The 26,673-nt window shown below is 39.1% G+C and overlaps 2 protein-coding genes across 3 annotated transcripts in view; one reads left to right on the top strand and one right to left on the bottom strand.

Annotated features, from left to right (window-relative positions):
- Positions 1-2,524: 2,524 nt before the first annotated feature.
- msl3 (MSL complex subunit 3) lies at positions 2,525-9,822 on the bottom strand. Of its 2 annotated transcripts, XM_005804999.2 has the most exons (14): positions 9,603-9,822; positions 8,259-8,341; positions 8,075-8,170; positions 7,892-7,986; positions 7,714-7,811; positions 7,513-7,641; positions 7,287-7,444; positions 7,056-7,214; positions 6,738-6,982; positions 6,572-6,661; positions 5,865-5,974; positions 5,673-5,772; positions 5,511-5,595; positions 2,525-3,676 (listed from the first exon to the last, which is right to left on the bottom strand). In XM_005804999.2, exons 1-14 carry the CDS (start codon positions 9,699-9,701, stop codon positions 3,577-3,579), a joined length of 1,647 nt encoding a protein of 548 aa, XP_005805056.1. In that variant the 5' UTR covers positions 9,702-9,822; the 3' UTR covers positions 2,525-3,576. The 2 variants fall into 2 exon arrangements, with proteins under 2 accessions (XP_005805056.1, XP_023185669.1); XM_023329901.1 differs by lacking the exon at positions 9,603-9,822 and having other exon boundaries at positions 8,106-8,170; positions 8,259-8,278.
- Positions 9,823-12,000: 2,178 nt separating this feature from the next.
- arhgap6 (Rho GTPase activating protein 6) overlaps positions 12,001-26,673 on the top strand; it is a 60,061-nt gene continuing 45,388 nt past the window's right edge. Inside the window, exon 1 of the mRNA XM_023329624.1 lies at positions 12,001-12,635. Coding sequence (XP_023185392.1) covers positions 12,153-12,635 — 483 coding nt within the window. The 5' untranslated portion in view covers positions 12,001-12,152. The remainder of the gene's footprint in view (positions 12,636-26,673) is intronic.

Below are 26,673 nucleotides of genomic sequence, written 5' to 3' on the forward strand. Positions count from 1 at the left end.
ACGAACTCATGTGCTATGGCAAAATTACAAAATTAAACTTAGCAAGTATGTGAGGTCAACAACAAACATACAGAGAAAAGTTGTCCCCGGTTGAACTTGAGCTCACCTGAAGCAGACAGTTGCTCTGCCTAGATGTAAAACTTCTTTGGTGATTAAAAATAAAAACCCAACCAGAAACAACACAGGCGATGCGAACGCCGAGGCTTGTGTGACGGGGAAATGTAATTCCACCTATCAGATCCCTAAAGCGCGACGGTGGGTTGCAAAATGAAAGGAAATGAGAAAGAAGAGACTAAAAGCAGGTGAATAACACCCTTGGTTTTCCCAGTTCCCAGACATTCTCAGAGGACTTCCGGGAGGAGCTGTGATTTATAGCCTCCATCTAAACTAATGCGGGGCTTTGTTTTGTCCGCTCTCACCGTCCTGCTACAGGGAATCACATTGCCATTATAGAAGCACTTGTGATTAAAATCTGATGAAACAGATAATCGTTGTCAGAGTGAGCGGAAATCTTAGATTCCCTTGCATGCTTCAGGAACAGAACTTCAGAGTCAAGTCCATTGCTGTATCTGCAGCACTCAACTAACTTGGCAGATCTATTGAAATGTCAACTTTAAACACTATAAGAATAATGAGTTCCCTGCTTATATTTTCAGCTAAAGGTTCCAGTTTTACTTACATATTGAGAAAAGATGTCTCCCTCCATTCGGCTTTGCTAATTCGCCCTTCGGTTGCAAGTGGACGACGATTGTTTGGAGGACAGTCCTCTAAAGGTCTGCAGTTGATGCCGGGGGCTGTCACCGACTGTTCAGAGCTGACTGATGTCAGGTCAGTGCTAAGGTCAAACGACGTCCAGGACGAGTCAGAGGAAAAGGAAGAGCTGGTATCCACCCACTCCTCAAACAGTCCATGTTTGGAACCCATAGGAACTACAGTAAGACAAACCCAGCTATGTAGGGAGACAAATGCAAAGAGAGCATACTAGAAAATGTCTTGAAGAGCCATGAGCTTGTGGACAAGTCAGAATATACTTTTAGATTGGTGTGGACTCTACAGTCAAGTGCTAGAGAGTAAGGACCAATAAGAATGAACATCAGAGAATTGAGTTCATGATTTCAAGGAAGAAAATAAAACCAATCAGACTGAAGAAGAGATAGCAGGAAGGAAAAACAGAGAGGCACCGATGAAGATAGTCAGGGCCAAACATCATAGGTAATAGGTGCAGGCAGCAGCACTTCACAGGTGATTGCTCACATCTCATTAAATTCCATTTTTGCCCCGCAACAATTAAATTATGGGGTAATCTGATAGTGCTGGCGCAAGATAGGAAATCGATTGGTGATGCATGGAGAGGCTTGAACTTGCGGCTTGTGTGGTTATGTGATAGCGCCGGCTGAGAGAGCGCCGTCTTAGGTTGCACTGATACATGGTTCATTACCAGAAGACTGATCCAGGCAAAATTCAATTAAGGTCTACCACTAAAACCAATTAGACCACTGATGTGGGGAGAACATGCTCGCCACTTTCCCACAGGTGCAACGGGAGTGAACTAAGAGCATAGTTCTTCAGACAGAGAAGGTGGTAAAGTATAAAGGAAGAACAGAGTGGTGATCTGATTTCTTTGAAATCTAAGCTTTAGTCAGTATTGACCTTTATATCATATTCAGCTGTGCATATTCAGGAGAACATACATCCATTAGACTGTATACAGTAGATCAGGTGAACAGGAATGAATGTTTGTCAAATGAAGTTCAAATTCATTGCGGTTAGGGACCAAACCGCCAGCTACAATCTCCAAATACTTGTGACTTTGTCTAACTTTTCACATTTATTTAATTTGATACAAACTAAATAAGATGGTTAGATTGATAAAATAAGATGCAAGCACAGAACTGTTATCTTAAAGTTCTATTTCTATGGCTCTCTAGACTCTATAGGGCAAGAGAAATTCCTATCTTGGGCTGGATTTTGCCCACAGGCCTCGAGTTTGACACAGGTGATCTACAGCAGGGGTGTCCAAACGTTTTTTCATAAAGTCAAAAGTACACACAGGCCAAAATCTAAAACTAAAACCAAGCAAATTTTTTTTTTAGTAGAGGGATTTTAATCATTCTTGATCTAAAACTTAGAATAGACTTTGCAAACTTGCTTTATAGTAAGGCATCTACTTTTCAACAAATTTATTCCCAGTTATCTAAAATTTGGTCACTTTCTTTCAAAAAGCTGGCTATATTTAGCAAAGCTAAATAAAATATTTACAAAGCTTTTTTGGGTGCAGCAAAGTCAACTTTTCAGTAAAGATCTCTGGATAAGCATGGTTCTACTTATTCTAAAAGTTTGCTTTTAAAAGACAAATGCACCGAGTTGTACTAAACATTTATTATGTCAGCATTAATTTTGCGCAGATTAAAAATAGAAAAAAGTTTGATAAATTTAGATCTTTCTTAAAATGGAGCTAAGAGCCACAAAAAATCCATCCAACGCCCACAACTGCAAGCATGTGTAGAAAAAGGTGACAATTTTAGAAAAAGTTGTTTTATTTATGTTTTTACAAACAACAGTCACAATATAGGGGAAAAAAAAACAAACACCCTACAACTTCTATAAAACATTTTGGATTATTTGCTTTAAGTTTGAGGTCCTGCCAAGAGTGAAAAATAAATAGCATATGGGTATCGTGTACATATTTACATTTTCACCAGATAATCCGATTAGGTTTTTATTCATATTACATCCAGAGTGAGCGAGTATGTACACAGCTTTGTAGGAGTTTACTATAAAATCTAAAATATCTCTTTAAATTTGTTTGTTTTTTTTCTTCGTATTTGATGTACTGATTTAATGTTATAAAAAAAATTGTGCACCGTTAAACAGAACACGCCAGTGCTTTTTTTAAAAAGTTACATTTTACTGGGAGGAGTTGCAGAATAACACATTTGTCTTTGAAAAAAAAAGTGAAAGAGCAAATTTTTTTTTTGGAACCAACATTCAAAGAGTAAATTTTGCTAAAAAAAAAAAAAAAAAAAAAAAAAACAGGAGGAAAAAGACAATATTCATGAACAGAAGTTTTGGAAATTGCAGCAAGATAAATCAAGGGTAGCAAGAGAAAGTCCTGTTGTAGTCTGGCAATATTCTGGGCCACTGAGAAGTGGACAAAGTCACTCTTCAGAAAGAGCTAAGCTTCCAAACAGAAGTACAATCCCCTTTCACAGGCAGGCAGAAAAACAGCAACACCCCACTGTGTCTTTTTTACCCCTTGTTCTTCAAAGAATACTCCAAAATTGCCGTTCAGGAAGGAAAATAGGAAAAATGCAAGACAAACTAGGGATAGCCGTGAGAACCTTAGACTTCTGCAGGTTGGAATTCATGGAAATCACCATGCGTTCCACGTTAGTGCAAAGCAGAAAGTCAGAGTCCCGCATGCGGGACCGATGGGGAAGTAACAGGATCCACACGGCAGCAGCAGCAGCAGGAGGAGGAGGAAGCATGTTAGAGAAGAGCAGAAGAAGGGATGGAAATGCCCGGAGATGCTGCAGGGGGGCTTAGAGAGAGAAAGAGAAGCTGTCCCTTCCTCCTTTAATAAACCGGCCTCGGTTGTTTCATGTTGTAGTGGGCCTCCAACGCCGACACGTATGCAGACTCTGGAAAAAAATCCTCATGGAACTCAGCCAGAAACCTAAAAGAGAGGTCGGGGGGGTGAGGGGTACAAGTAGGGGGAATGGTTTTAACATTTAATCGTTATTGGATGAAACAGTCGGGCCACACGTTCCAGTTCACATCATGCTGTGGTTTTTCCTAGATTTCCACCAACTCATTCTAGGAAGACTTACATCCAACTCCCCTCGGCCTTTCTATACATTTTACGGACAACCCTCTCAACATGCATGAATTTGTCTTTTTATCAGAAGAAACCAATCGCTGTCTCAGACAGAGTGGACATGGGAATGCCTGACCAGCAGTCGGAAAGCAGCAGAAGTATAAAAGATAAATAAATAAAAAATCCCCCCTCCCTCTTCCCATCTAATCAGCAGCGGGGAAAACTAATCCGGAATCTTCTTAGTATCCGCTACTCGGCCAAATCCTCTAAATCTTGCCATCTCATCTTAGCTCCACCGGCCTTTCTAATCTCAATGCAAACAAATTATCCTCATCAGAAGAGAACTTATAAAGAGTGAACGTCGAAGACGATGGCTGCTGAAGGTAAGGAAGGTCGGAAAGAGCAGGTTCTGGTTGGTTTTCTGTCAGTGCTATAAAGGCTGATCCTCAGCTGATAATATACAGACAGATACTTAATAGCAAGCAAATCATTTTTTGATTTGTTGTTAGAATTCTTCTGAATTCCTGTCAGAGGAACGTCAAAATAAAGCACACTACGCCCAGACTTCATGGTGATCATTCTTATGGAGGGAAAGAGGAGCGCAGAGAGATCAGCTGTGGCCAAATCCCAGCATGCACTGCGCGTCAGTCTCTGGGACATCAATCAGTTTTTGCCCACTCGGCACAATCTGCCTGGAGGCTGATTACAGAGTAGGAACACGGAGTCTTTCCCAAAAGAGTCGAGTCTGAGAGCGTGGCCAGTGTCCTGCTGAGTCCACAGCATGGCGAGCAAAATATTTATTTTAACAAGACATTAAAAATGTTTAATAATTGTGTGTGTATAACAAATACAGAATAAAACATTTTTAAAAAGCAAAATCAAAAATTACATTTTTGACATAAAAAGAAAAGAAGGCAGAGATAAAAAGAATGAAAGAAAAAGAGACAGAAAGACAGAAGAAACGGGAGACAGGAAACGAGAGAAAGACACAGACAGAAAGATGACTGATGACTATAAATCATAAAAGTTTGGGTAGTAATTCATCTGCCTTTAAGAACCAGTTGATTAACGTTTAGCTGATTGTTTCAGGCAAAGAGATGACCTTTGACCCTGCAAATGATGATGCTGCACGAGATGTTTCCCTGGCAGAAGCTGCTGGGTCTCCAGGTATCGGTATTCCACATGAATAGAAAGCAACCAAAAACCAATTCTGCAGCTGTTTGTGCAGCCAGGAGGCCAAACAAACAAAAATATAAAAAAGGAGGCATTACACATTCAGCTCTCTAGCGCCACCTTTTGACAGGAGGGGTGTATTGTTTGAGTTTGATTAGAGAATGAAAAGACCTAAATCCCTGAAGATCGCTAGTGAGGATTTAAAGATTAGACTCCTGTGCTTGTGTAACGCCCACTCATCTCCCGCCCTCTAACACGAGCTCTCCTACCGATTCACCCGGCATGTGGAGGTTCCAGGTTGACTTCATGGATGTCTGGCAGCAAATTCAAACCAGTAATGTGTAAAAAAGAAGAAAAAAAAGTTCTTCAAACTGAATTTTCTGGTATTTGAGTTTGGAGAAACTTATTTTCAGTGACTTATTTTTGTCTTGCTACATTATCTCACTAATTTTTAATTCGTAAGTGAGTGTTTAATTAAATTGATATCCAAAGTAGTGTTCAGTCAGTTCTGGTTTTATACCTGAGGAAGAGTTCCAGATGTTTGATCAGGGCTCTGAGGTTCCGCTCAGGGATCTGCATTTTCCCCAGGATCTCCGGTAGCTTCACTGCAAGGAGAAAAAGTTGGGAAATGTGAGTGCGCTGCGTTTGAGTGGGACAGATGCAACCGGAATTCAGAACGGACCGAAAAGCCGCAGGAGGTGCTGGGATCCGTAGAGGTAGGAGGGTGGAGGAGGCTGGTCGTTGAGAGGGTAGTTATCAGGAGTTAGCTTCCAGCTCAGAACCTGGTGGATGAGATGATGAGGAATTAAAGAAATGTATAAAACAGATTATAGCATTTCAGAGGCATTTCAAAGGGAGTAAACTGATTCACCACCTCATTGAGCTCATTGTTTCTGCGGCTCTCTAAGCCGCAGAAAAGTCCGCTCCTTTCTTTGCTTGGCGTCAACGGCAACGGAGATGATGAGCCACTGTGGACCGGGGTTTCTGGGTAAAGAGACGAGGGGAAGGAAATGAAAACATGCATACTGCATTTCCTCCTGCGGAACGTCGGCCCTTACAAACCCTTCCACATTCTGCAAATAATATGAAAATGGTCTCAAATGTTTGTGCTGCTGTCATTTTAAAGATATTAACAATAGAGGTAAACCACCACAGTCAGCAATATATACAAAATCAAACAATGTGGTGTTGAAAACTCTTTGTTTGTGCCGTTATAACTTTTAAGATTAAAAAAAGTAAACCTTTCCAGATTCCAGAAATTAATTGTGCTAAATTTGTGCAGCTAACATTTTTGTAGCACAGTAGATTGACAAAGTTTGTAAATGTGGGTGGGCTGGTTGACATTTGTTGACCTCTGGAAACATTAATATCTTTAAAATAATAAAGAGACAAACAAAATGTTTGATTCATAAACAAGCATGCACGTGTCATTGCAATTTTGTTTAATTTGAAGAAGATCGGGGGGCAACTTCACTCAGGTTGAATTTGCAGATGTTTAAACCAGAAGTACATTGCCATCTACTGGACTATCAACATCACTACAACCTCAATTCATTGATTTCATAATTAAATCAATCATACTTTTTTCCAGGTTGAGGAAGAACTTGGGTTGCGCTGACGTGTCGATCAGACGTCGTTTGAGCTGCGGAGAAGCCGTAGCGCTCCCTCCACCTGTTGATGTTTCACATTTAGACATCAGCAATCATGAATCCGATCAGAAAAGAAAAAAGGTGACACGTTTTCTGACCTCCGCTGCTTCCCTCGGTGGGCCGATCTCCACCAGACGTGTTCCTGGTGGAGCGCCTGAGGGACTGGGACTGGGAGGACTGGTAGGAGATGCAGTCCATGTCGGGGTGGCGGCGGCGCTTCGGCGTGGGGGCCGGAGCCGTGGGCGTGGCGGCGGAGGTGTCACTCAACGCCGGCTGGCTGTCCGTGGATTGAGGCGTGGGGGGGTTGTGAGCCGGTGGGCTTGGGCTACGTTCTCGTTGGGTGCTGGAAAAGAAAGAAAGAAAAGTTAAGAGTCACCCGTCACAGAGGGAAAACGTTTTGGTCAGAATGCACATACTTGCTGGAGCTGGGCGAGGTTTCGTTGACCGTGAGGAGCAGCCTGGAGGAGGTGACTTTCTTAAACTGAGCTTGTTCGCAGGGGTACAGCAGGATCATGGGTAAGGTGAAGTCAAAAGTGATCCTCAACCCATCGACCATTTCCTTACAAAGTTCCTCGCTGAAAAACAAACACAAAGTTCACAAAAAAAAAAAGCTGATTTCTTAACTTTAGTGCCGTCAGGGTCCTCACCTCCTCTCCGGGGGAATTGTCTGTGGGCTGCTGCTCTGCGTGGTGTTCTGTTGCCGCCGGTACCGCTCGTTGGCCATGAAGGCCTTGTTGATCGTAAAGTGCTTCACGTAGGACTCCAGGATGTGAACCACGTTGGTCTGACAGGGGACCATAACAAGCTGGAGAAGAGAGGAGAAGCGTTAAGAGCAAAACCCGTCACAGAAACCTTGGGGAGGTCGAGTCGTACCTTCTTCCTCTTGTTGATGTAAAAGCAGTCGTCTTCCAGTTTCTTCTTTAGAACATCGGGGATGCTGATGTCCACGTGGACCACCTTCTCCTCGCATTCTCGCTTCACGTTAACTTCCGGCTCGACCCGCTGAAAACATGAAAGGCGAATGACTACCTTGAAGCGCCGTGCCGAGAAAATAGCCCCAGCACGACTCGTCACCATTTTGTTGACGTCTTCCGAGAAGGTGCTGTCGCCGCTGTTCGAAGAGTCAGGCTCCGAGTCGTCCCCTTCGCTGCTGTCTGAGGTCGAAATCAAACCTGACGGCGGGGAAGAGTAAAACTTTGAAACGCTTGCAGACGGCAGCGGGAGATCGAGCGCCGCAGACGGGAGTTCTCACATGCATCATCGCTGTCCTCCTCCTTTGGGAGAGTCTTCAGAGAAGATTTGTTACCAGACTGACGATGTCGCCGCTTCGTCCATCCCTTTCTCTTCCTTACCGCCGGCATGAAATGGAGCAAATGAAATTCAGAAAGCTTATTCACGTTTGGAAATGGAAATCTTGATTAGAACAAGAACTTACATGCGCCCCAGAGCTTTGCGAGCCAGCTTACGTTGCAATTTGCGGTTTTCCTCCGTGTCCCTTAGGACATGATCCTCGGCAGCCCAACGATCCCAGCTGCACCAACGCAAGCGTCAGTTTAATACAGAGAGAGTTAAAACCTCAAAACATGAAACTAAATATGACCTAGTGAATATACTGTTACCTTCTGCTCCAACCGCTGAAGTGAATCAGGTACTTTGGGACTCGTCTCCCATGTTCATCTGTACCTATCAAGACATCAAGGACCTGCAGGATCAAAAGCAAAGCTTCTGTCAATTGCCATGAAATTAAAGTTGAACAATCCCTAGTGAACAAATGTAAATTGGAGGTATACATTTACACATCCTTGTTTTTGGCTTTAGAAACATGAGGTTTCAGAATATTTCTGGTCAAAGTTGAATAAAGTAGATTCCCAAGCTGCAGATTTTAGGCCTGTTATGAAACTTGTGCTCTAAGCTTCAGTCAAAAATTGGTATCCTGATATTAAAATATATTCAAAATATGGCTTAAGCTTTCAAAGTAGAACATCTTCAGTTTCGGAACAAATTTACTGATATAAATTTATATTATGACATCGAAATTATGTATGCATCTGTATTACATTGGTATTTGATTGTAGAACTCAAAATAATACCAAGCATTATTAACGCTTCTGAAAGAAAAATGCAACAAGTGCCTAAATGTAGTAAAATTTGCAATATTAATATAAAGTAGCAATATTTAGATATTTACTAGGTAAGTTTTTTTTTTCAAGAAACTTGCGTAAATTATTAGTAATTACAAAGTTATAATAAATCAACCAGAATACGAAGATACAAGCAGGGCTGGAAGAAGTTGGGATGCTAACCTACAGCTAGCATCCCAGGTTTGGCTAACCTGCTAGCTCAGGTTAGCAAAATGCGAGATTCAAGCTGCTAATTTTCACAAAATAGTTGTCTCCATCTATTAAACAGCAATTTGCTTAGTTTATGGAAACGCTGTACAAAAAACAGTGAAATGCACGGCCGAATTTATTCAGCTTAGCTACCTAGCAAAACTAAGATCTACATTAGCTGCGCAGTCGCGGTGAGTTTGTTTATAGATGCTGACATTTAACAGCACTAAAGTCACGACATAAATCACTATGACAATTTATTTTTTTTTCAAAGAAGACGATAAATGTTTGAGGAAATGCTCGGATTGGAAGTTCTCCTCAAATGGACTCACGACCGTGTAAAACTGCAGTACTGCAGCTTTGTTTACGTTTTTCTGTTTTTTTTTTTTTTTTATAAACCCATCATTCAGCTGCAAACATGTAATCGAACGCACCCGGAAACCATGCGATTATGCAAAGAGAAACAACCCGGTAATTTAATACCAAGAATGCATTTTTGTAATGGCCTAAGTCGCCTTTGTGGTCACTCGTGGCTCCACACTGTATAAAACAACCTTGCTTTCCTTTTGTAAATGACTCCTCTTTCGGGGGTTTAAACACCAAATGGCAACGATAGCTTGGTTAAAATCTTACCTTAGCGTCATACAAGACTTTAGCCTTGGTTGGATCGGGTTCAAAGCACAAGACTCGTTCTCCTTTGTGAAACTGGTATTTAATTCCCCGCGAATTCATTTGTTCATGGCGACGTGTGGGAGAGAAGGCATCGATCGGATTCTTAAACCCTCTTAACCCTTTCCTGTCCTATGTGGGAGTTTCGCAGCTAAAGGAGTCTTTGGAAAAGATGGCGCTGTTGTGGGAACACAGGGCGAAACTTCACAGCGCTGCATTCACGGGCAACTGGAAATTTCTACACTCCATTCTCAGCTCTAACATGTTTGAAAATACGTATTATGGTATTTTTTATATGTTTTTTTTAATTAATCCTAAAGTACTTTTTTTGTTTTTTAGAAAAAAAAAACTACTATTCAATGATTACCGCTAAAATCAGTCGCACTCTAATGAATGTTGATGTTCCGCGCAGACGCGAAGGCAACAGGAAACACTGCTTAAAAATTGCGATTTCAAAACCTAACCAGCAGATGGCAATATAACACGGGAAAAGTTCAGGACGCAACCTGAGTAATAAATAATTAGTCTAACTTCAAAAGAATATGATTCTATATATTTATCTACATAAAATTAACATGATTGTGTCATAAAGTGCCTGGAGATGACAATTGTTATGAATGTACTCTATTGAAATAAACAGATGTCAGGCAAACTGAATTGAGCTGCAATTTTTTTTTTCTCTCCTAAATTGATAGTCACCGTCAATAATTCCTGAAATGTTTTTCTTTCTTCCGCTATGAAAAAGACAATGTTTATCTAAATCCACAGCTTCTGCACTTTACCCGCCACCCCCTTTCAAACTGTTTTTAGAAGTGTCAAATCTATCTCAGCTGTTATCAGTGTCATGTCATGCTGTGTTGCTGCTTCATGGGCTCCCTCATTAGCGGGATTTCACGCTATTCCCTTTCAATTTTATCATACATTTAAACCTTTTAATATTTGATCATGCTTCACACAAACTTTGACCTTCTTTATTAGGATTTTATGTTTAAATTATCAAAGAAATGCATAATTCTTAAGTGGAATGAAAATGAACATTGTTTTTAAAACGTGCATATCATCCCCACTGTGAAACATGGGGGTGGCAGCGTCATGGTGTGAGGATGCTTTTCATATCCAGGAACAGTAAAGATGGAAGGAGCAAAATATAAGGTATCCCTGGAAGAAAAGCTGTTAAAGGCTGCACAGGACAAGAAACAGAGCCAGAACTGCAATAGAGCTGGCAACGTTTCGATTAGAGATGACCAAATTCAGTCCTAAAGAGCAGATGCAAGATGCAAAGTTGTTACCCGTGGCTCCAGAGTAACAACTTTGCATCTTCCACTTCTGAATAACTGGCTAAAAATAAAAGGAACGAGCTGATGTTTAAAATACGGATATAATAACAAATGCTGCTTGATTAGCAGTTTTTAATTTTGAATTTGAATTTCCACAAAGAATGAGACTAAAATATGTTTTTAAATATATTTGACTAGTCATAAGACTGGTTTTTGTTTTATTTTTTTTTACTTTTAAATATTAATATTCTCACTTTTATCTTTATTTCAAATCCTAAAAAAGGAAGAAACATGCTGGTTATAAAAATGCCAAGACATTTCTGAAAGTAGGTAATTGTTTAAAAGAGTTGCCTGTTGTTTTGAAAGTCAAGTGACATTTGCTAAATGAGTTTTATTTCACCGTCTTGAGAGCAAAATGACTCTTTAGGTTGTAAAGGTCACAAACCCCTGCTATCCTGCAACATTGCATCCCTTCTCCAGCACCTGAATCAAATTAATGACTCCTTAAAAGTTTCAGGAAAGTGTCTATCAAATGTGATTCAATGTATTCGTACAATGGGGGAATGGATACAACCTTTCTTTAAAAAAAAAACAACAAAAAAAACTCTTATTTTCTAAATGACTTTTGCATCACTCTCTCACAATCAGTTTCCCCCACAAAAATGATGTTTGTGGTTTTACTTACACAACATAAAAAAGCATGAATGCAAGGCAGTGCATATGAGGAGAAGAAGAGCTATTAATCCCATTGCTCACTTATTGTTTGGCTAATTTTAGAACACAGAAGGCTTCCCCTGATAGGTCTAGTGTTACCAGACAGATGGATTAATAGGAGAGGAGGATTAATACTCCTATTTTCATCTCAGCTAAATCATGGATGTGCCTGTGTGTGACCTACTGCCTGTCTGATGACTCCATACTTACAGATTATAAACTGCACAAATTAATTTAAAAAAAAATATTTCAGAGGATGAGGTTTTGGATAGGACTATTTTCTTTCAATTTAAAAGTGAAAGTTCAACACTGGCTAAAACAGTTTTCAGACCACCTCCCCTCTACCCACAAGCCCCCACTCACGCCCATTCCTCAGAAGACGCACAAGAGAGAGGAACACTTGATCAGTCTTTACGCAGCTCTCCATGGGCTCTGCGTTCAATGGAGCACTTCTGAACTCCAGACTTGTATTCGCCGGGGAGGCTTTAGAAAAGTTGCTGAGCTGATCCAACGTTGAGGCGACATGTCAGCCGCGCAGGGACTTCTCAACAGCGTCTTTTCTTGCTCCTCTCCTGCCTCCAAAGCAATAGCCAAGAGGAGGCTGCGCCAAACCCGCAGCCTGGACCCGGCTATCATACGGCACTGCGGGACCGGGACCGGGACCGATGGGATGAGCGGGGCGCAATTTGCGGCCGCCGAAGCAGGTGCGCCGCCGGGTGCGAAGCCGGCTTTGCGCGCCAGGATCCCGGCGCTGAAAGAACCCATCACGCCGTCGGTCTCCTCCCCATCCATACCTTCGGACGTTTCTCCATCCTCCAATTTCCACTTCGACTATGATATCCCGAAGCGCCCAAAAAGGAATACCGCGGGGGATTTACCGTTTATGGTGAGGGGAGCCGGGGCTGCGCAGTCGGGGAGCACCGGCGCGCTCTTCTCGCCGCGGAGGTGGCTCCAGAGGAAAGTTCAGCCGACCTGCCCTCATGCGTATGTTGTGTGGAAATCAGAGGTAAGGAAACCAACGAGGGTGCCTTACAAGTTTTGTAATTTTTTCATTATTATTTTAAAGAGGGCATTAGTTAACCAAATGCACGGGTTCTTATCCCTGCTTGGTTGACATTATTGTCCTAATTTGCAAAAATAAAAGAAAAAAGTATTTTTCTCCTTTGTCTTTTGCATGATAAAAGAAAAGCATCCCCTCTGCGTGATGCTGCCACCACCATGGTTCACTGTTGGAATGGTGTGTTTAGGGTGATATGCATTGTTTTCTTTCTCAGTGCTTTTAATCTGATTAGAGACTATGCTCTCCCATTTGTTTGCCATGTCTCCCTGCACGACTTGTAGAAACTAACACATTATTTCTACTTTTATATATATCCCTTACTTGTCATCCAGTCAAAATAAATTCTCACACCTGAGCTTTGTAACTCTGCATCTCCTCCAAAGTTACCATAAACCTCTTGCAGGTGGGCAGACCAACTCTCAGCTATTGTTAAAAAAATATCTTACTCTGATTTGTTCTGAAAGAAAAATATTTTGTATGTTTTTATGTAGAAAATGGACACAAATTTGTGCTGTTTTTGCTATTGTTTCTGTTTATCATGTTAGTATGTTATTATGTTGACACTCACAAGCTTTTAACAAAATAATTAAAAAGAAAAACACAAAAACATTTATTCTGATCAATATCAAAATGTACCGTACATCTCTAGTGACAAACCGTCATATTGATTTCAGCATATTGGTAAGATGGTTCTCTGTGACCTCAAAGCATCAGACTGTGGGGATGTTTTCTTCTAAGAGTGACAACAATGGTCAAGCAGATTAAAATTTAAGCTAATTGCACTGGGTTAGCTATCATAGCTTTATTTAGGGGCATCATATTACTTACTAATAAGCACTTCACATTTCTAAGAATTGTTCTTAAAACAAAACAAAACAAAAAAAAACTTTAAAAATTTTGAAAGCCATGCATCACTGTACTTCCACCTCACCATTTTTGTAATACTCTGTGTTGGTCATCACACAGAATCCCAATAAACCACATTACATTTGCGCTTTTGAAGGGACAGCATGTGAAGAGGCACTTTTCCGAGCCACTGTACCTGTGGGAAAGCATAAGAAAATGACCCAGGAGCTTTTAAGGATTAAACCAACCCAACAAAAGGTGCAATGAAGTGCAGTTAGTTTGCCCCCTGCTGTTGCCATCATTGACTTTTGGGAACCTTTTGTCTTCATAAGAACCTCAAACTGAGAGTGAATGAAGAGCAGGCAGGTATGAAATCCTAACCAAAACATACTTGGTTGACTTATTTTAAGTGAACTAGGAGGGGGGTGCTTCACAGGCTGCATACTTGGCACGAGTCCACTTGCACTGGTGGAAAGGTATGATGATTTTACTCTTTTTTTGTTTGTTTTTTTTAGAAAATGAGGTGTTTTCCTTTTCTGCTCAAGTTTTGTTGTTCTTGTGCTGAGAGTGTGCAACGCTCGTTTCAGGGTCTGAAAAGAAAGTTCTCACGACTGGGAGGGGGTCACAGGGTCAAAAACCACGCGGCCCATGTTCAGCTCTCCCAGCAGCGTTCGCTTCATTCCCTAATCTACTTCTCTCACAGCGTGCCTCTGTTGCTTGTTTACACGCACATGCATCTGCTCTCTGGATCTCACTATGGAGCATTTCCCACCACAATAAGTGTATTTTCCATGTAGTTACACCCCCCTCCCCTCCACATTAAGGCCCACCAAGGGTAGCATGAGGCCATCAGCATGGAGTCATTGGTCCAATCCAGACCGTAAAGTTATTGCACCTCAGGGTTTTCATAGAAATCCAGACTTAAGACGTTGCTGTTGGTGTGCTGGGATGTGTTCCACTTTGCTCGCTGTGGAGAAAAATGATTACATAAAGGCTAAACTACAACAGTCAGAGAGAATTGTCAAATTTTATATGCTTTTGCCCAATTAGGATATGCATGCAGGGTTTATTTAAGAGAAAGGACATTCTTTCTTGCAGCTATACTAACACGGGGAGACAGAGACGGCTGTAAGCTGCATACCAGCGTTGTTTTCAGCTCTAGTGGAAGCTTGCTCTGTTTGTTGTAATGCTGTCTGCTCATCGGGAAAACTTTGGTCCACATCCAAGTGATAGCGTAGGAATGAGTGTGCCAACCCAATACCATTTGTCCGTACCTGCAGTGTCTAGATCTCTCTGGGAAAGAAAAATGCACCAATCGTCTTATCAGAATATTAATAATAAAAAAGTACTCTAAAATGTTCTGCTGGAATCTGAAATTCTGGAATCTGAATAATCCCAAACTATATTTTTGTATAGTTCCCACTTCCAAAAATACCAACAAAAGGTGGAATATAACATAACAGATGTTTAACTGTCCATCCACCTCACACTGTAGGAATGTTGTTTGCTAACCACTAACTAACTACTGCCTTAAGAGTCAGAACTCTTATCTGGGAACTAGGACAAATAAAATTGCAAAATCCATCAAAAACTTATTGCACCAATGTACCACCTCTCCAAAAATAAGAATATAATGAAAAAAGTTAGTTAATTTCAGTAAATCATTTGAAAAAAATGAAAGTTATGCATAAATTTGTAATGCAGAAATGTTATGGCATGCAAAATGATGGGGAGGATTTTTCATTTTTTCCAGCAGCCAGTTATTGACACTCTTCATAAGGATGATAAACCACAAAAGTTAACTACCAAAGAAAGGGGTTCACAGAATGCTGTATCCAAGCATATCTATGGAAAGTTTAGTGGAAGGAAAATGTCTTGAAGATGAAGGTGCAAAAGGAGCATAGATAAGCACAGTACTGCTTGCATTATCACAAGTCAGTACTTTTAGAGCCTCCACACCCAGACATATCCATGATATTGATTGTAGTTTGTTTCGAGTTGCTGGTACATTACTTCTTTCTTGCCTTATGTGCTGGCACATGTAAAAATGTAGTTTTTCTAGGGTTCAAACACAAAGAAACACAAACCATTGTTATGAAACATGCCCCATAACCTACATGAATTATATATTTCTTTATGATGCACTCCAGTTTTGTGTATTGCACCTGTGCTTTAGAGAAGGGTATAAAATTGACAGTGCTCCCAGTTAGGGATAAAGTAAATTAATTTACATCTCGGTCTCATGTTCCGTTTTTCCACGTCCATCCATTTTCTGGTCACCCTTTGTCCCTAATGGGGTCGGGAGGGTTGCTGGTGCCTATCTCCAGCTACGTTCCGGGCGGGAGGCGGGGTACACCCTGGACAGGTCGCCAGTCAAAGACATACAGGACAAACAACCGTTCACACACGCACACTCATCTCTAGGGAGAATTTAGATAGACCAATTAACCTAACAGTCATGTTTTTGGACTGTGGGAGGAAGCCGGAGTACCCGGAGAGAACCCACGCATGCACAGGGAGAACATGCAAACTCCATGCAGAAAGACCCGGGCCGGGAATCGAACCCAGGACCTTCTTGCTGCAAGGCAACAGTGCTACCAACTGCGCCACTGTGCAGCCCAAATTGCCCGTTTTTCCACGTGATTCCAAATATGACATGATCTTCTAGGGATTTAACTTCTGCTGTTAAATTGATCAAAATGAATGAGGTCCTCATCTATGCCAAGTGCTCAAGAGTTGAATCTTCAGCAGTGCAAACAGAAGGTCTGCATAGTATACCATGAGAATAAAAGTGCACTACCTAATTTGTATTCTATACCTAATGTCTCTGAGTTTAAAAGTTGGTGTAATACATTTTTTTTAACATATCCAGACAATTTGTGTATGCCTGAGACAGAATCAGGTGCATAGAAACGCAAACATAAGTGGAACAGAGGTATAAATCTAAACCAGTAAAGAATAAGTAAGTGAAATTTAAAGAAGAAAACAGCTTTAAATTTCATAGTCAAACATTTAACCACTATTTAAATTAGTCAGTCAAGAGTTTATTTATAAAAGAGAGCATTTGACTTTTTGACAGACATCCAGACAAACTCCTGAAAGCAGAACACTTAAAGACTCATACAATTTAGTATTCAGTATAAGACTATTATGGCTACACAGTTCAACACGTATATATTTTAAAAGCCTTGATGAAAACGAAACCCAAGTATGAAAGTTTCTGAGTATAACAAAACATTATTGCTACCACCTGGCGTGTATATTTCACTTTTTGCAGCAGATATGCATTTTTTCATAGGATAAAAGATACAAGTTCAGCTAACAAAACTAGCTCATCGTGAGAAAGTTTAAATTTTATGCCAGAAAGTGAAACTCAGAGTATAACAGAGTATGCTTACTGGAGTATTTTATTTTATTTTTTTGCAGTTGAGCATTTTTGAAATGCTGAATTATAAGTGATAAACGGTATTTATTTTTTTTAACTGTAAAAGGAGTAGTGGTTTGGGCATCAGTACATTGTTTCAGATTTAAAAATTTAGTCAACTTCTGACAGGGCTTGAATGTGGTCGTCGAAGGGAAAACCCTGAAATTTATCACTACTATGTGATATGAGCCCATTTGCATGACCTGTTTTTTACTTTTAAATAATTTTCCCCCCAATAGTGACATCCATCTCTATTTTAAAGACATTGAAACATACTTAGATGCTTATTTCTTCCTTATAAATTAAGTAAAATGAACAGCAGAAGTCCAATACATCCAGAATCTGAATTCCAGCAGAGATTTTTAATATGCAGTCGGTTTAAGTCAGCAAATTACTATCCAAACATTTGTTGAATGAAGACCCCATTGTAAATTCTTGAAAGGTATACACTGTAAATTGAGAGTGTACTCTTCATAAGGCAACCTGCCCAGATTTGTATCGCCTCATGCCTTTTTATGGAGAGAGGAGAGGGCAGAGCGGCAGAGAGAGAAAGAGTTGGAGAAAGAAACACAAATGAAGGCATCATGGTTAGAACAAAACGTCTGTCAGGTATGCTGCCAGTGATTGATCTCAATAGTTGCATTTTTCTATGTTGGAAGACCAGTGATGTGAAACCATCTATTTTATTTTATACCTCACAGTGATTAGTAGTGATTGGTTGTGACAGCATATGCTCTTCTGAGATAGCTAACACTTAAATAACAGAATGAGTGATTTTGAGACGCTAGTGAGCGCTTGCCAACTCCAATCTTTAGTCTGTGAAGAGTATCCTGAAGCTACTGCTAACTTTTTTCACTAATAATATGCACACATAACCCCCAACACTAGAGGGAAAGCAGTGGTTCCCTAATTGAATCCTGACTGTTTATGGAGAACCAGAATGTTGACATTGTACTTCTAATTTTAGGTCTACAGCACTAACCCTAATGCTTCTGCGACTCCATGATGAAAATTATTCAGAAAAAAAGTCAATCTCTGCAATTTGAATACATTACTTATTGAGTGGTGGTAATATTGAGGAGATATAAATATTCAAGACCAGTGCTTTAAAAAATAATTTGCCCTGATACAGATTACTAAAACAAATCATTGTCATATTTTGTACAGCCTGTACAAGGATAAACACTCTTAGCCATGCAAGCTAATAATAACATATACATTAAAACACTAGAAGGAACTTTTTATGTAGTGTAAAAGGGTCAAAGAAACAGTTAATTACTACAACCTTCACTGGAGTTTGTACAGTTGGCAGCCATGTTGGATTCTAAACTGGAGATTTGCTGGGTTCACCAGATATTCCCAGTCAGAACTTCATTGTCAGAAGGGCATTTCAGCTGATGTTTCTAACTATAAACTCAGAAGTTAACACAATTAAAATGATCTCACTCATTTTCATTTGCAAGTAAATTGAGAGTATAAACTGTACACTCTCAATTTACAGTGTATACCTTTCAAAAATGTAAATCCATTTGCATTGAGCTGTCCATTTGCCTTCATTCCTTCTAAGTTTTTCAGTTTACTTATTAACTTACCCATACTTTAAAACAATGTTATATTGGCTGAAGCTGTCATGCACCCAGCTGTAATGATGCCTACTTAAGTGGAGCCTTATGAAGCAGCTAGCACTGCAGTATATTCTTGGTTATATCTTCATGGTCCAGTCTCACTGAAATATCTTTGGGAGTGACAACTCCCTTCAAGGTAATTGTATTCTGTGAAACGTGAGCTTTGAAAATGCAAACATAATCTACTTCAACATTTAACCCATCTGCTTTACTACTAGTAATAAAAAACAGTATAAATAACATTTTTGAGGTCGAAAATGTGTCTGTTGGAGCAAATATTAAGGATGCATAAATACAAGAGTTGTGGAATAATAATGATAGTGGGATAAAATTCAATCACATTGGAGGATTTTCAATTGATTGAATTGAAATCTAAACACTTTGACTAGATCACATCAAAGCTTTTATTGTGTTTTTCTTTCTTCAGAGGTCAGCATGCTCCTTTAGGTTGAGGTGGTAGAACACAATTTATGGCCCCATCACGTTGTTAGCCATCAAACAAGATGTGCTTTAGCAAATTCAAGCTGGGTTTTGGGCTTTGGACCTCTCCTGAAGACTTGTACTGTAAATTACGGGCAATAATTTGTTGCTTTTAGAGATCTTTTAGGTTACTACGTGCTTTCAGTTCTATTTAAATGATTCATTCATTGCTCAGGTCTGGTAGTAATCAGGCCTGGGTAAGTTGAATGAAACCGAACCACAACGTTGTGGTTAACCAGTGCTAATTCCTTATTTGACAAAATGAGCAGTAATATTTAGCATATTCTGTAATTCGTTTGAAATGATCATTCGATGACTGCTTTTCGTGTTTACTCCTGTTGTCTTTGTCTGACCTGAAACATTCAAACATGACAGAATAAAAATATTTCACATTATTCTCCAAAATGAATAATCAGTTTTTACCTAAATAAGAGTTTGTTGAGCCATTAAGTATTCTTAATTAATCCAGCTCTATAAAATATATCGTACCAATGCTCCTGTAGAATTCAACATCCATTGACGATTTCAGCTTCATTTAACTTGGAAAGAAAGTCTGATTTTCTAAAATGCACTCCAAAGTCAATCTATCTTGTCTTGTAATTAATTCCTTCCTCAATTAAGAGCCTTTATTAGTCCAATCATGCTAATGAAATGGTTGACTAAAGCAGGACACTAACCTGTAAGTCGAGGGTACATTGACAAGCAGCTGATTCTTGGACAGACTTCAGAAACTAATGCTTGAACTTGTGAACCCAACTGCTGTCCATTTTGCCTTTCCTCCCTTATTTCCTCCCTACGTTCCCTCAAAATGATGAGGCTGCGTTGGAGGAACAAGACCTTCGCAAGCTGACATCTGTGGAATGCTTATAGCAAAAACACCCCAAAAAACAATCAAATCAGACAACCATAAGCAGTCCAGACAAAATTTGAAAAACTTTACTGATTTTGACACGCTTGCTTCTTGTTGTGGATTGTAAATTTCTGCTGCTTCAGAAAAAGGGCAATCTAGTAGTAGATCACAGGATTTAGTTCAAGGAGTTGAGAATAGGATGTCATCACTGTGTTGCAAGGGCCGCCATCTTTGTGAATACTGAAAATATGATGAAGTACAGCTTGATTTTGTTGGCTTGAGACAAGGACTGGGGAACAGTGTAGAGCTGTTTTAAAGGTAAAGTAAGACCTCACAGCTGTGGGACTCAAGCCAGCTAAATAAGAGATCTTAGGATCGTTGCACATCACTTAATGTTTTAAATCAAACTATTTATTATCAAAAATCAGCCTCAATTTTTTCATGTAGTTTCAACAGTCTTGTAGGGACGCTATTAGAAAAAGTAACAGAAGCCAAAAAATGATTGATAGATTTTTTTGTGTCCGATCTACAGTTAAAATTAGAGTGGGTTAGTGGTGCTAAGGCACCTTAAAGTCTGCTTTGCCAACTGCAAATTTATCCAAAGATGATGATGCAGTACACCGGTATTAGTGTGGCATCATTGGTAGCCAAGTTTAGAGAGGTATCAAATCTTATAGGTTTGGAAAGTTGTTGGTTTGACAGCACCCTCATACTTTTGACCAAGGAGCCAATCAGATAAATTAAGTAGCTTAGAGAATGAACTTGCTATTTTGAGGCCATTACAGGATGATGAAATCAGCTTGGGTCTGCAAAGGACTCTAAATATATTATAAAATGTGCGTGGAAATATGTTTTGTGCCTCGTCTCATTTGTGCTCTGTAACTAAATCCCTCTCAGGGCCGTTTTTTGACAAGTTTCCACGATACGCTGCTGAAGAGAACCATATGAATCAGCAGGGTTTGTTTGGCACTGTTTTGGTTCTGAGCGAGCTCACATCTCCTCTGGGATGTTTTCTCAACAATGAAGGCAAAGCGAGCGGCCTGAAATAGAGACGGCTGTAAAGTAAACATTAATTTCCGTAGTCAGAATCTGTCTGTCTGTTGTCGATTAAACCTCTCCTTTGGTTCGAAATCTGCAGTGTTGAGTTACTATTTGTGTCGATAAATACACTTATGAGTGACTTGGAAGAGAATCCAAAGCCAGTGGGTGGATGATCCAATTCTCTATAGGCTAGAAGTCTATCCCTCATGTGTATTTTGTGTGTGTGTATTACACAGATGCTAATGTTCGCTAATGTGCTCTCTAATCTGGTTTGTCATGGCTCAGAGGGGGTATAGGGATATCATGCAGTTATCTGAGGCTGTGTATAAACTGTGCTGATATGACACACACACTGAGTGAAAATGTTTCATAACATCTCAAAACACACTTAAACTATTCTGGGAAAAGATTAACTCTGACTAAATGATTGATTTAGGAAATCACCACACAAATACTTGAATTGGAAACTTATTATGCAGGTCACCCAATTAAAAAGGCCACACACAGTGGAAACTATCCACATTAGGAAAAACTGTGTTTTGTTGGTTATTAATGCACCACGTAATCTGATCCTCAGAGGGGCTCCGACATGAACTTTAGCCCATCTTTAAAAAAAAATAAAAAATAAAAAATCTAAACGTATTAAGAGAAATGTGAAAAAGGTTAAACTCACTCTTTGGGAAGAAATTTAATATGTCAATAATATCAACCCTTTAGTTTAAAACCGCTAGTCGTAAAGATAACTTTTCATCTTCATGAGAAAGAAAAACAAATGAATGATGCCATTTTTGAGGTCACTTTAACTAAGGAGAATTTACACTGGTGAAAAAGCGTATGTTTAAAAATAATAATGCTCTGGAGTTAAAAGCATGGGTAAAATTGTAGACAAAATTTGTGGTTCAGGGCATGTTTTGAAGTCACAGTTACTTTATGGTCAAAAAATGAAAAAGTCTTTTTAATCACACGATCGAACAGAGTTCTGAATGTATACATTTAGCATCACACTTCATTCATGGTTCCTCACACCAATTCTTCTTCTTTTTTTAACTAATAACACTCTTACAAATATTTGATTATTTTATTTTAGCTAGTAAAGAATTTTTCCACAGGTACTCCCAATAATTAATGTCTCCCCGACTTTTGCAGGGATTAGAGGTCACAGTCACTCTCATATAGCTAAAATCTACAAATCTGGGAAAATACCCCCTCTAAAAATGCTTAAATAAATAAATGGCACTTCACGATTGGCTGCTTTGCAAACTCCAATCAATAGTGACAAATAGCATTGTGCCTGCCTAAATATTTCAGACTCCTGAGTTTCATTTTCTTTCAATTACTGGCATTTCTCATATGAGATTTGCAATGTACAAAAACTGGATGTAATTAGATCTTTTAAAAATGCTGAAATCCACAAGCAGGCAAATCTTCTGAAAATAATTTGAGTTGCGTTGATTCACCAATACTGACCAGTGAATAGGCAGGGATCTACTGAAACTTTCTTCAACATGTGAAACCAAAAACGTGGAATTCAAGTTTGGCAAATAAGTATCTTCAGGAGTCAGGAAATTTCAATAAAAAAGTAGCTATGCACATGCATGGTTTCATGGAGTCTTTTAAATAAAGTGGGGATTTTAAATTAAACTTCACCAATAAACTAAAAATGTGTCATCATTGTGTATGTTATTTGAAAAAGTATCTAAAAAAGCATGAGCAATTTGCAACAGAAATGATTCAGATATTGTGGGAACATTAAAGATCGTCTTCACATATCTGGAAAATTGCTTTTTGAAATGCTACAGCACTGGTTTAGCGAACTATACATGCATAAGTGGCCTTTAAAAAGATTCAGCCGTTGAGTTCACAACAAAGAGTTTGTACATACCAATTGTTTAACCAACAGTATGCGAACACATATTTGATGCAAGTACTCAATAGGCAGTGGCTTTCTCGTTAATTATTTACTAAATTATAGTTTTTCAAAAAAGGAATGTACAACGCTTTACTGGCTGCAGGCTGTGGGTGTGTTTGTGTGAGTATTTCAAAGAAATACTTTCTGTTCATATCCTGTCCGGTTGCTGAGAAATGAGCCGAAAGGAATGATATCAAAAATTTGTTCTCGATTTTATCTGCACTGCTTTATTATCCCTGAGCTGATTTGCAAGATTTAATAAGTCCAGTAGAAGACATGCCACATATTTACTTGCCTTTGGTACCTCCATTTACCATTTTATTACCTCCATAATGAATGTATAGGCTGTAATTGCTTCTTTGCATTCACTTTTGTCAATTTAACCTCATGTCAATTTAAGGTCATGTTTGTTGCATGTCTATTGATTAAAAACTAACATCATACTTTTTATATAAAACCTCTAAATATTCCAATTATGAAATACAATAGTCAAAATCAGCCTGTTTAGTGTTTTTCAAGACAGGTCATTTTATGACCACTTATTTTTACAGAAAAGGTACCGGAGTGCCTGATTTTTATTTATTTATAAAGTTTTCATTAGAAACTTGAAATTTCTGCTTGGTCTCTTATTGGCAACACACAAAAAAAAAGGATCTAATGAGCATGTTTATTCCAAAGGTCCTAGAAAAAAAGATGAGCAATATGGATTTTAATGGTAATCCACAAAAACATGCCATTTCTACATTTTTTTTTTACTTTTATATTTGAAATTATGTAAAATCTAGAATATTAACACTCCTACCTCTTGCAGTTTTTGCCATGAAAATTAGCTTCAAGTACAATTGTTTCTCCTTTCTCTGAGCCAAATGAAGGTTTGTTTGAGTCCCCACTATAATGTTATGACAGCCATTTTACTCTAGCATAAATAAAGGGCAAATTACAATCTGAAATTCTGATAGAAATTGTGTTTGAATTGCAGTTTTTTTCGCAAGCAGAACTTTCTGTACTTTTGTTTTGGGCAGAGATTGTTGGTAGTGATCCCCGAGTTAAGAGTTCAAACCATAACATTATCACTCGCTGTTTCCCCTCATAAATTTACATACTGTTCATGGTCCATGAAGTAAATATTGTGAATTACAAGCCTGAACAGAACACTAGGGGAAAGTTTGGGATATGTGCCCTTTAACGAATAAAACTACTTTGCATCCTATCAGATAATAATTAACAGAAATTACTAATTAAACAGTGTATTTTGCTCAGGCACTACCTTGTGCTGTGTGTTAGCGTGCCTGGGCCTCGTTCAGTGTGATAGTGGGAAGGCGGTTGTGTTGGGGAATTATTTATTTGGAATTCCAGGTTAGAGCTTTGTGCCGATGCCCCAGGACTGGTGACCCCCTGATGGCTTCCTCTCCTTTTCGCATGGTTTTATTTTCTCTGATTAGAAGCTCACTTTCTTACTTTGTTAATTTGATAGATACTCATGTCTGCTAGCAGCTAAATCTGCATTTTATTGGAAAATAGAACTGTGCATCTTTAGCTTTGAGGGAACTCAAACTCTTAAGTGTTTTTACGTGGGAAAAAAAAGGGTTTGTATTAAGTCTCTGACTTATGGGCCAGGTGGGACTACATTTTTTGTAACAAATAAATAATAATAAATCGCTCAGAAACTCTCAAATTGACTGAAGTCAAAACTTTTGTCACTAAAAGATAAAAAGTAATCCATGTCCAAATTTTAAAAAAGGAAGCAGCTATAATGTAAGAAGACATGACTGACCTTCCCTCACCTCTTATGCCACCCCCACAAAACTGCCCCATACAGTAAGGAAGCAAAAGTGAGAGAGACAGGCCAGAGTTCTGCAGCTATAAATAGAAAACAGCTCAGCAGAGGAATGGATTGACACGCTCAGGTTCCAGGAGGGAAACGGAGAAAGATATTGTAGCTTATAGTTGAATGTGAGAGGCTAAAGGAAACGATGGCTCATGCATACAATATAACATACTGCATGGTGAAGTTTGGGTGGGTGGGTTTAACATCAAGTCAAAGCAAAGTGCTAATAACCATGCAGTAGAAATCAGCAAGCAACATGACAAGTGATCAGTTTTGGGATGTTTGACTGCCATCTAGTGGGCAGTTTTGGTGAAATTATTTTCATTTTTAAATTTATTCATTTAATTCAACAAGTAATTATTATTCATCGTATTGTTTTTTTTTTTTTTTCAGGTAAGATATTAATTGATTTTGAAAGAAAGTAAAAACTGCTGGAAAGGGAAGCATTTTTACCAGAGAAATTTTACAATCACATATGAAAGCTGTGGTCACTTTTGTGATTTGGCTATTTACTTCCTCTTCAAGCCAGCTGTGGCATGGGCTGTGTAGTGTCCCTGTCCTTTAGGTTTTGTTATTTTCTTCTCCTAAGATAAAAATTCCAATTGCTTCATACCAAAGAATTGCTAAAATTGTTTGCAATGTAGGGACTTTCTTTATTCTTTTTACATAGTCCTCCTGTTTAAAAGGTAAACAGTCTGTGTGCTTTCAGACCCATGTGACAACAACTTTACATGACACACTTCATTTTTGTAAGAGGAATAGAGTCAAAAAGTTCTTTTGGAATCTCACCAACTTTGAAAAAAATGTGAAAGCCCTAATTATGAATTAATTGTGCATATTTATTGTATTATTTATATGTTTTACTGCTTTCCAATATTATATTCTCCCTTAAGATATAAAGTTAATGTAAAGAGCTTTTTAACCAAGAGAGGGCAGCAGTGAGCTTTCCCAATATGTACCAGGTTATTAAAACAAACCCTTTAAAATGTATTTTGACTGTCCCACACACTAAAATGCATATATACCGAAATGATTAATAATAATAATAATAATAATAATAATATGTGGGTGGGCTACATTGTGGCTTGCCACAGCTGCACACGTCTGTCTTCTCAGCCTGTCTGCTTCATAATTATCTCCCAAAAACAACAAAATTGCTGATAGCAGCTGCAGCCACAGCATACCTCCGAGTGCCTGGGCCAAACCAAACTGTTTCAAATGCAGCGCAATGGGAGAACAGAACCAAACTATTTGATCCGGGTTTGTTTGGGTCTTTTACAAGCCTCAGACATTTCAACCTTGTTAAGCTGCAAAGTTTCCCTTGCAACTTTTTAACGCCACCTTCCTGTTAACGGAGGCCCGTATTGTAAGGTGACACATTTGTTTGGTGTTCTCGTGAACTCCTGAAGAGTACACAGTTGTTTGTACTGTCAGCAACGCATTTAGACAAATGTGCATAAACACGATTGCACGTCCATGCACCAACACAACGGTGTGTGTTTGCACTGTTTGAGGGAACAGTGTTCCAAGCAGGGATCAGATTCTCCCCTGCAGTGTGCATTCCCAGAACATCCACGGGTGTGTGTTCAAGGGGGCATGAGTGTGAGTGTGCAAGGAAGGGAAGACTTATTTCAGTCGAGGATTTTTAACATTAACTGCCATCAGTTGATTCCTCCATCAAGCATATGTTTGATAATGTATTAATCAATGCAGACAGCTCTGCAAGAAGTTAATTTTCCCAAATATTTCACATGTTGCTGTTCAATGTTTCTATTATGGCAAAATGGATAAACAAGTAAGTAAGTTCAGTTGATATGAAAATGCTGTGTATCAAATATGACTTTCTAAATTCATGTTTTGAAATTGAGTTGGTGGGAAAGTGGGTGGAAAATTCTGGGTGAAAAATCTTGAGAATCGAAAGGAATGGTGAAGGTACCCTGAAGAGAGTTGGGCAACAATGGAATGTCTCACCTTTCTTTGA

Source organism: Xiphophorus maculatus, chromosome 24 (assembly GCF_002775205.1).
Source record: "Xiphophorus maculatus strain JP 163 A chromosome 24, X_maculatus-5.0-male, whole genome shotgun sequence".
Lineage (NCBI taxonomy): Eukaryota > Metazoa > Chordata > Actinopteri > Cyprinodontiformes > Poeciliidae > Xiphophorus > Xiphophorus maculatus.

Bases quoted from the DNA above. Each gene is read 5' to 3' on its own strand.
- msl3 (XM_005804999.2), bottom strand. From the start codon at position 9,701: ATGAATTCGCGGGGAATTAAATACCAGTTTCACAAAGGAGAACGAGTC. The intron at 6,662-6,737 runs GTCAGAAAACGT...AAACATCAACAG, and splicing joins CACCGAGGGAAGCAGCGGAG to GTGGAGGGAGCGCTACGGCT. The intron at 5,596-5,672 runs GTCCGTTCTGAA...TTCTCCTTGCAG, and splicing joins GCACCTCCTGCGGCTTTTCG to TGAAGCTACCGGAGATCCTG.